We start from the raw sequence: 10,000 nt of genomic DNA on the forward strand, positions 1-10,000 counted from the left end.
CATCCTGTAACTATCAGGGGATCACCTGTACACAGGTATGTACTCTCCTGTATTATAGTTTTGTTTGCGTGCGTCTTGAAAACGTTAATTTCAGAATGTGGAAACGTTGGCGAGACACGTTTGTATTGCAAATGTCGTGTTTTTTGCTTCTTTGTTGCTGTCACACATTTATTCCACCAAATTAGAAGAATTAATGGAAGACTGAGATCAACATCCATGTTTGTGTAATATGAATAACATAAGTAACGTTGTGTTGGTGATCTTTTCGGTAAAGTGCTCGGTAATAGTCTTCCGCTCTGCCAGGCGTACGATGCCACGCGCATTATTATTACTCTCAGGTGCAGGCTCGTAACCAAGGGATTACTGTATCGCTTACACCCAAATGGATGTTTTTTTCTTTTAATCACACGACGTCACACATTAAATAAAACGTTTTAATGTGTCAGAGGAAAATCAATTAACGCATATTTAGTTGTGTTATGGCAATGATGCCAACTAGAATTCTCTTCGGGATCGAAAATTCTCTTTTGTCTCTGACTTTGGACACTTGGATACACACACACACACACTCACTCACTCTCTCTCTCTCTCTCTCTCTCTCTCTCTCTCTCTCTCTCTCTCTCTCTCTCTCTCTCTCTCTCTCTCTCTCTCTCTCTCTTTCTCTCTCTCTGTCTCTCTCTCTCTCTCTCTCTCTCTCTATCTCTCTCTCTCTCTCTCTCTCTCGCTCTCTCTAGATAAATAAATAAATAAATAAATAAATAAAAACACGCACCCAGAGACAAACAAAAACATACAGACGCGTGTGCTAGACAGATTTCTTCAGACAGTAGCATTCATCATTACTGTAGCGTATATAATACATCCGTTTTGAACACTAATTGAATCAAAAGGACTGTATCATTTTTACCGGAATTTCAGTATATAAGATACATCTAATTCGCCCATTACACTCTCTATCTCTCTCTCTGTGCATTTAACTCTACTCACTCCCATGTAGTTTCTCAAGAATCGAGAGCTTTTTTTAGGGGGCACCTACTTAATTAAGGGCACAGTATTAGCTACTGATATATTATGTGACAAGACTATCCATGTCATGTAATTAATATAACAGAAGACAAAATTGAATATCATTGCTGCCTTTTTCCGTATCTTCGTATGCTATTTCATCTATTATTTTTTTTTATTCGTTATCATTGATTTTATTATTATTATCATCTTAGTCATCTTTATTAGTTAAAATATAGTGCGCACGAGGTCACGAGCGGGTTCAGGTTGTACAGCGTTCAAAAAGAAGAGAAAAAAAGATCTTTATATCAATACATTGAACTTTTCCCTCGCTGAAGGTAAAGTGTAGCTATTGCAAGCTGAATACATGAACACAATAGCCAAACTCATCGAGGCCAGCATCCATATTCATGCAATGGCTCTCGCGCAGGTGCATCATTGCTAGTTCTGTCAGCCATGCGTCCCTTTTTTGCGATTTTGGTAAGATTATGATGATCTTTGGACTACCGTTCGACTTCTGCTTGTGTATATTACTGCCTGATTATCTATTGACTTTTGTTCGACCTCTGTCAGTGTGCCTGAAGACTTGCAGTGGTTGAAAGTATCACTGCTCACTGTAACGAGGACACTGATCGCTGGATTTACTTGATTTGGAAGATGTCTTGGTTGGCAGGCTTATCCATTTGATATAAAACCGATACCACCACACTGGATTTTATTTTTACACTATTTGCTAATGTCAAACGTTTCCCATGTTGTGGTTGTTTCACCGTCTCCTCGTGTGATAATACGATATCTTGTCGAAGAAATGAAAAGTGCTGTTCTGTATTCCGCACAGAAGTAGGAGTGGGTAGTTCAGAAGGTTGGGTCAAATAGACATAGGCCTACGTATTTTTTATTTATCTTATCCATTCATTTTTTTTTCTTCCTTTTTGGCGAGAGGCATACGTTATGTGAACATGGCACAGCTGTTGGTTGATTTAACGCATTTTTTTTCGGTACGTATAGCTTGAAATTGTTTTGAGTCAGTAGACACTTTAAATTTCCAGCGCCATTTAGTTTTTTATTCATGTTTCGGTTACTGTACTCTGTATCTCAAGGTACCCTGCGCCTTGTCCTAAAAGTGTTTCGTTATTTGGTTGCGTTGCGGAAGAGCTCAATATTCCCATTTATTTTCGGGAATCACATCTCAACCCACTGCTAAAATGAAAACCAAAAGAAAACAGACACGAAAAACGAAAGATACACACGATCACCGTATATACAGGCTGAGTGATTCAAAGTTTCTCGCACCCCTTCGGACGCGCATAATGTGAAAGCTGTATGATAGCCGTAGTCAGATCAGGGAAATGCCCGTAATGTTATGCTGTTGTTGCCTCGCTCGCCGTCGTCAAGTAGTGCTGTGCTACCCATTCTCCCCCTCACAGATGATACTTTCGTCGATGGTGAGTCGCTGAACTTAGGAGTCAAATCTTTCCTATTCCGTGTAGTAAGGGGAGGATTGGCGAATCGGGGGTAGGGGGAAGAAGGAGGAGGAAGGGAGGTTCTAATCGCTATGAATCAAGTCGACAGCAGAGGTCAGGCGTAAAGGATTCGGCCTTTCGTGGGAGAAGAAATGAAGGGCGTGGGTTCTGCTGTAACTCGTAGTGGATTGCGGAAAGTTTGTTATTCTTTTTATCATTATTATTATTAACATTATTATTATATTTTTTTGAAGGGGGGAGGGGCGGGCGGGGGGTATTTCTTGCTGTTTTGTTTTACTTTGTTGGACAGTTGGCGAGAGCAACGCACATGTATAAGGCCATGGAAGGTTTATTTACCTTGTGATTAATAATGGCTGTAGTCGATGATCTTTAAGTCTAATTGCGATACTAAATTAGTGATGGCAAAAGGCTTTTCCATTTTAGAACAATTCTGTTGAATTTCCATCATTAGTCTAGTGAATTTTTTAAGGTATTAAAAAAGTGCTCTGGGTCCGTAGAATTTTCTAGTAGAACAAACATTATTGTCTCGGAGGTGTCACTATGCATGCAAGAGCTGGTGTGATTTGGTAATATATTTATCTATTAGCATTTCAAATTATCGCGAATATATTTCCAGGATTATCTTTCACCAGTGACCGCCCCCAAGAAATACAGGAATGGGCAAGGGTGGGTTGTCTCGGGGTACATGGGGTTCCCACTCTTACTTTCCTTCATACCGAAAAATCCCCTTTAAATCAAGTGACGCGGGGTGGGGGACTTTCCTTTTGAGTAGGCCTTTCCTTCGGCTGAGTCCCTGCCCTTTGAAAGTCTGCACACGCCACTGCGCCCGAAAGAGGAATTACCCCCAGTGATGGTGAAAAAGCTATCGTGTCGTATCTCTCTGCTGAAGTGTAAGCCTTTGGCACTGTATGCTTGTTGATTTTTCAGCTCCAACGACCGTACATACTTCAATCTGTAAGCACATCTAAGTTTTTGCAAGAAATACATAAACCCACGCATGATCTTATTAGGAGGCGGGTGAGGATAACTTGTGCTACCGCATCCACTTGCGATGTATAAGTTTATGTTAAATAACAACCTCGTCAAAGCAAAGAAAAATGTCAGAAAATCGGGTTACAAAGGCCTAAAACATATATATATATATATATATATATATATATATATATATATAATATTTTTTTCCCTCTATTTACCTAATCAAGGTTGAGATGTACGGGAGTTATATTAGGTTATACGGGACCCTGCAATTACATTATAAAAAGTTGAAGAAAAACGAGAAATAAACGACAGACAGGTAATTAGTGTGGAAAGCGCAGCATTTTTCAGAGAGACCTGGCTTTGCTATAAAAAAAAAAAAAAAAATACATTAGGTTCCTCCAAAGTGCGCTAACCTCGACCAACACATTTAATAAAAGTCGAATCTAAACCCACTCTTGGCTTAAAAGTCTAAAACCTAGCGACATAAGAAATCGATAGGTAACCGATAAATTCGAAATAATTCAAGATTAGAAAAAAAAATGGAGGCGCGCTTGCAAACGAGCGTCAGGGAAACCAGGTGCACGAGTGAGGCCAAGTCGCTGACTCCTCGCGCTTTCCAACCAAGTGGTACACTGACGATTAGTTCTACAAAATGAACTATCTCGACTTCTCACGAACCGCGTGGTATAACATAGAAAAAAATAATAACATTGCTCCACAGCCTTGACACCTACCCAAGAGTTCGTAGAGTGTTTTTTAAAGTTTGAACGCAAGAGACTGTACGTTATTCCATAGAATAAATTAGGAAGGGACACAAATATACCAAATCAGTTTAGAACATCTCTTGAAAAAAATTGCCAAAAGATCTACGTACCTGTTTTTAAAGTTGGAATCCAAGAGCTCGATCGTATTTTGATAGGATACAGGGGCAATATGGGCACTTTGAGGGGATAAAAGATTTCAACGTATGAGTATGAAAGAAGCAGGGAAGCATATCAAGTGATTTTGGAGTCAGACTGTTTCTAGGACTCCTTAAATTTGTCAAAGACCTTTCGTGAATACCGCCCCAGAATGAATGCTTGACATATTCATTGTATAGGTTTCATGGCAGGTTAGAATTATATAATTTAAGGATTTAAATTAATGTATATCTGAATGTTTGACGTACTTAGGTTGAATGGCAAGTCAAAATTAGAAAATTTAGTGTAAGGAGTTTCAATGGATGCATTTATCTGCAATGTTTAGATAAAAATAATCTGGGTGTGGCGATTCAGATAAATATAGCAAAATAAACAAAGTTTCCATGTGAAAATAACTACTATGAGATAATCCTTCCATCGACAAAGGCTTATAAGACATAGCTACCATATGATCGAATTCACATAACCCGCGTAAACGGTGCAGATCACGAAAACCTTTCCGCGGTGCGTAGTCCCCATATTTCAAGGTCACTATGGAGAGGTACCATTCTACGGTACGTATAAGGCATTACTCCCGGCAACGAGTGGAAAAGTACGCATTGCGTGTCGAGATGGTTGCCGTGATACCGTACTTATAGGGGATAATACATATATGTATTATTATTATCATTATTTTAATATATATATGTATATATGTGTGTATATTTATATATGTATGGATGAGTGTTTGTCTACTATATATGGCTGCTTATATCTAAAGACGTACCTATATATACTCCTGTATAAATGTATTGATGTCTGTGCGTGTGTATATATATGAATATATATATATAATTACATATATTATTTATACATATATATCATATACATTTATATATATTACATATACATATATATACATACATATATGTATATGTACATATTTATGTATAAACACACATTATATATATATATATACACACACACACACACACACACACACACACACACACACACACACACACACACGCACACACACACACACACACACACACACACACACACACACACACACACACACACATATACATATATATATATATATATATATATATATACATATATACACAAACAGTATATATACATATATATATATATATATATATATATATATATATATATATACAAAAAGTATATATATATTATATATTTATATATATACATACAATATATATATGTAATAATAATAAGAATGATGTGTGTGTGTGTGTGTGTGTGTGTGTGTGTGTGTGTGTGTGTGTGTGTGTGTGTGTGTGTGTGTGTGTGTGTGTGTGTGTGTGTGTGTGTGTGTGTGTGCGTGCGTGTGTGCGTGCTCGCTCGCGCGTGTGCACACATTTATACACATGCATATACATATATTATACTTATACAGTCATAAACATGTATACATACATATATATATATATTTTTTTTAGAAAAAATTACCTCGGAGATAATAATCAATGGCTCTTACGAGTAAAATATACTGCGTGACATTCCTCCCACGAAATGTAGGGCCGCGTTGAGGGCCCGCCTGTCTGGCCGTGAGCTTCTCCTCTGCCCACTTAGGACACAGCCTGTCATTGACTCTCCTGGACAGGAAATTTCCAATGCTTTTTTTCACTCCCGCTCGCCCTCTCCCTTCACTTGCTTGCATGCTTTCCCCAACACAGCATTTCCGTTGGGTCAGGCCTTCGCTCACAAGCACAGCCAGTCTCCCAAGCAACCATATCCCTTAAGGACCAGAATCCCCAAGCATTTCAGGGGTGACATTGCCGTGAGGAAATGTAAGTGAGATAAAGTGACCAGTGATTCATCCATGGGGCCTCTTGCGCGCCGTGAACATCTTGCTGCCTCGAATTCCTCCACGCAGGAAGAACTCTCCAGAAAAGGCTGCAGGGACATTTATCCACCCTTTCTTCTTCATCATAGTGCTTTACCCTCTAAGATCATTGTAGTTTTGTATTTCTACGATTTTTCCAGTATTTAAACGCGGCTTTTGCGGTCGGGCGTTAGTGAATAAATATTAGAGCAGCACATTGTTGGAACATTGCTGCAGTGTCTTTGCTTAGATGCATTCCTTCACAAGGCATTGTTGAATGAATATTTAGAACTGTGAGAAGGTGAGGAATAGCGCGAGTGAATCGACTTGTAGAGTTGATTAATATAACGAAATTACTCCAGCTTATTAGGTTCTTATAACTTGTCAGTGATGGACGAAGCTATTTGAAAGGGAAGAGAGAGAAACGCATATATCCTGGAGGCACTCCTGATCACCTCGTAAGTTAACTAAGACGAAATAACGTAGGTTTTCTCGTAATTTCATGTCCATTGATGCCTCATTCATGCACGGAGAATGGCAGTGCATGCATTCCAAGTCCCTGTGAGCTGAGATTAGGGAGAAAGGGGCGTAAAATAGAGTAATTGAAATATCACCATCAAACGTGATATATTTTGAGAATGGTGGGCAACTTGTTTTAAGGATCCAATAGACTTTAAAAAATACCACGGGATTATACCTTCATGAATAATTACAGAGAAGTGAGAATTGTTTCTAAAGTTCATTTATGATGTAAATATGTTATTTTCCTTTTTGTATTATGGGTAGTGTTTCCGGAATAGTTTTTACATGTTTGATAAAGTCTGTGTAAGAATGCCATTGTATTCTTCATATTCTGGGCAGTTATTTATTATTTTAGAAAGTGAATGAAAATGAAATGAACATTCCGAACTTTAAGAAATGTTGCAGATCAAAATTTTGTATGTATGTATATCTGAATTCAATGGCATACCTAATGATTTTTGATTGAAGGGAGCAATGACCTCTATTTTATGCACCAAAATGTGTTGGAATTTAACAAAGCCTTGTTTTTATGTCAGTGCAAGTCATGAAGAGAAGAGTTATGACTGTATCTAAGATTGCCAGGATGGCAAAAATACATATCTTTATACATAGATGACTCGTCGAGTGCTTAACCCAATGCCGCCACGGATGACATATTCGTACTTACCTTGTTCCCCAATTACTCAATTTTTGGAAATGGTTTATATTATTTTACTATTGATATTGTTAATAGCAGGGTGATAATTATATTGCCATTGATAGTGAGAAAAGTAGTAATGTAAATAATAATGATTTTCATTTTTCTTGAAAACTCAGGAAGGGGCTGATTAGGCAATGGTGGAGCTGTCACTGTGTCGAGGCATTACACAAAGCAATGCTATAGTGAACCTCACATTTTCCAGGTAGTATTGGGGTATTCACCAAGGAACCAGTTACTTATCTGCCTATGTGGCATTGTCATTAGCTTTATAATAATCGCATTGTTAGAGATGGCACTATTAGAATTGATATTAATAGCATTATGAAACTGTATTTTTTTGGAAAATACAAAGAAAGAGGAAATCAGGTAAAGTTATATAGGGCTTCTAATTAGAACTTTGGTCTTTGAGCACTTAAGGAGTAATCCAGGTGCAAACAAAATTCAAAAAAAAAAAAAATAAAAAAAATAATAATAATAATAATTAGTACATTTATCCAACAACAATGGGTTAGCATCAATATTTATAATTGTTTAAATTGTTCAGTATAACTTCATTTGGGCCTTTGCAAATTTGTCAGATAAAGGAAGGAATTTGCCAGCAGAAAGAAGTGGACTGTTATTTACATGTTTTAGTAGATATTTAGAAGATAGCAATATATCTACCATTGTGGAGTCATGTGGCAAAGGCTAAGAAGCCTCCACAACTTTATGGGAGGGGAAGATAGAGCAGTCCCTCTCCATGGCAGTTTATTATCAAATTCAATGTGAGTCCAGGAGCATGGATATTTGGTGGCCATTTCTATTAAGTGTGAGGTCATGGCAGCTGTGTGTCACTATGCTACAGTCCCGTTGTGTATATAACAAGGCCAAAATAATTCCTAGAAAGTCCCATGTAGAAAGTTGTTGCGGATGTCTTCTAAACTTATATTAACCTTTTGATGACGACGAAAGTGATGGTCGTTAAAGAGATAGCACGTCAAAGGATTTATGTAAAATGTGGTAAAGTGATATGTATCACTCTGCACTCCAAATTTCTAAGTTTTGAAAATCGTTATGATATTATTAAGTGAATGCTTAAACAGATTTTTTGTAATATATGATGTATATGTTTAATTGAAAATGCCTCAGCCCAATAATTGAAAATTTCTCAACCCAATGTCGCTAGGGATGCCAAACTGTGAGTTGATTAATCGTTTAGATATACATACCTCTACTATCACGAATGAGCCAATTTTGAGTACTACCTCTCACCAATTTACCCTTTTCCTTGATTTTTGGAAATATATTTTTTATCATATATTTTTATCATATTTTTATCATGTCAGTTACTTTATAATGATTATAATGTGTAGGATAAAAATCACAGCACCGATTTGGATAGGTCCTGAATACATGAGGAATAGGAAAATCAGGTGATGTCACAAGGTATATTAGTTATCTTCTTGATGGTTGTGTAGAGACATTTCACAAAACATTACTATAGTGAGCGTTACATTTTCCCAATGGTAATGGGTTAACGTTATAGAATCCTGGTCACTTTCAATGGCTTCATTTTTGTATTGATAATTGGTTTGATATAATTTCCTTGCATGTCATTAAAATTCATGCATAGATTATTATTTTTCTCATTATTGTTATTAGAGTATTATCATTATGGGATAATGATGATAATGATCATGATGATTATTAATACTATGTAACATTACTATTGTTATTATTATCGTTATTATTATTGTTACTGTTATTATCGTTATTATTATTATAAAATGATTCGGTAACGCCTAGCAACCGCCACTAGCAACGAGCACTTGGTGAAAACAAACCCTTGTTTGTTCGAAAACTCACTGCGCTTTGCTTACAGTCATCAAATTTTTCTGAGAATTTAGTTTCTTTGCGTGAAAATGTCGAGGAGCTATGTTGCCATTGGTTGTTCAAACCACAACATGATGGGAAAGAAAGGTTTAACCTTTCATTTATTCCCAGATTATGAAAAAAAACCTGAAAAATGGAAGCGATGGATACCGGCCATGAAACGCTTGAACGCTGATGGGAGTGCTTGGGGGACTGGTGAAAACTATTTTTACATCTAGTCAGTACATTTTATTACATATCAATATTTTACACCTTTTCAAATTCTAGAGACAGATAATCACTTTCAAACTCTATCCATCTACACTATCAACGCCAAGGTCAACATTGCTGACATTTGGTTTTGGCAGCAATTATACACTTTGAAAAGTACAACAGCAGTTCATAATTTCAATTTACAGGCAAACCATCTTTGGATCCAACACACCCAGACTTTATCCCAAGCACTGTCCTTTAGATGAAAACAAAGCTGTCATATTGTTTATAAATTTAGAAAAGGAAGAAAAGAAGCCTAGCTAAAGAGATACCAAGCATTCAGAAGAAACCAAAGTTTCCTGTTGCCTCTGTGTCTGAAAAGTCATATAGTCCAGGAAATGAAACAAGTGAAGAGGGGTTGTCTCAAATTACCGAGGAGAAAGAAAAATGTGTTGTGCATGTAGGCTTTAAGTGACTTCATTCTCTC

At 37.0% G+C, this 10,000-nt stretch overlaps 1 protein-coding gene across 1 annotated transcript in view; it reads left to right on the forward strand.

Moving 5' to 3' along the window:
- Positions 1-10,000, forward strand: part of gem (transcription factor CP2 like gemini) — a gene marked incomplete in the record, with an annotated part of 57,717 nt that overhangs the window by 1,337 nt on the left and 46,380 nt on the right. The window contains 1 exon segment of the mRNA XM_070117034.1: positions 1-35. This exon segment is cut by the window's left edge and continues 138 nt beyond it. Within this exon segment, the coding sequence (XP_069973135.1) occupies positions 1-35 (35 nt within the window).

Source organism: Penaeus vannamei, chromosome 39 (assembly GCF_042767895.1).
Source record: "Penaeus vannamei isolate JL-2024 chromosome 39, ASM4276789v1, whole genome shotgun sequence".
Lineage (NCBI taxonomy): Eukaryota > Metazoa > Arthropoda > Malacostraca > Decapoda > Penaeidae > Penaeus > Penaeus vannamei.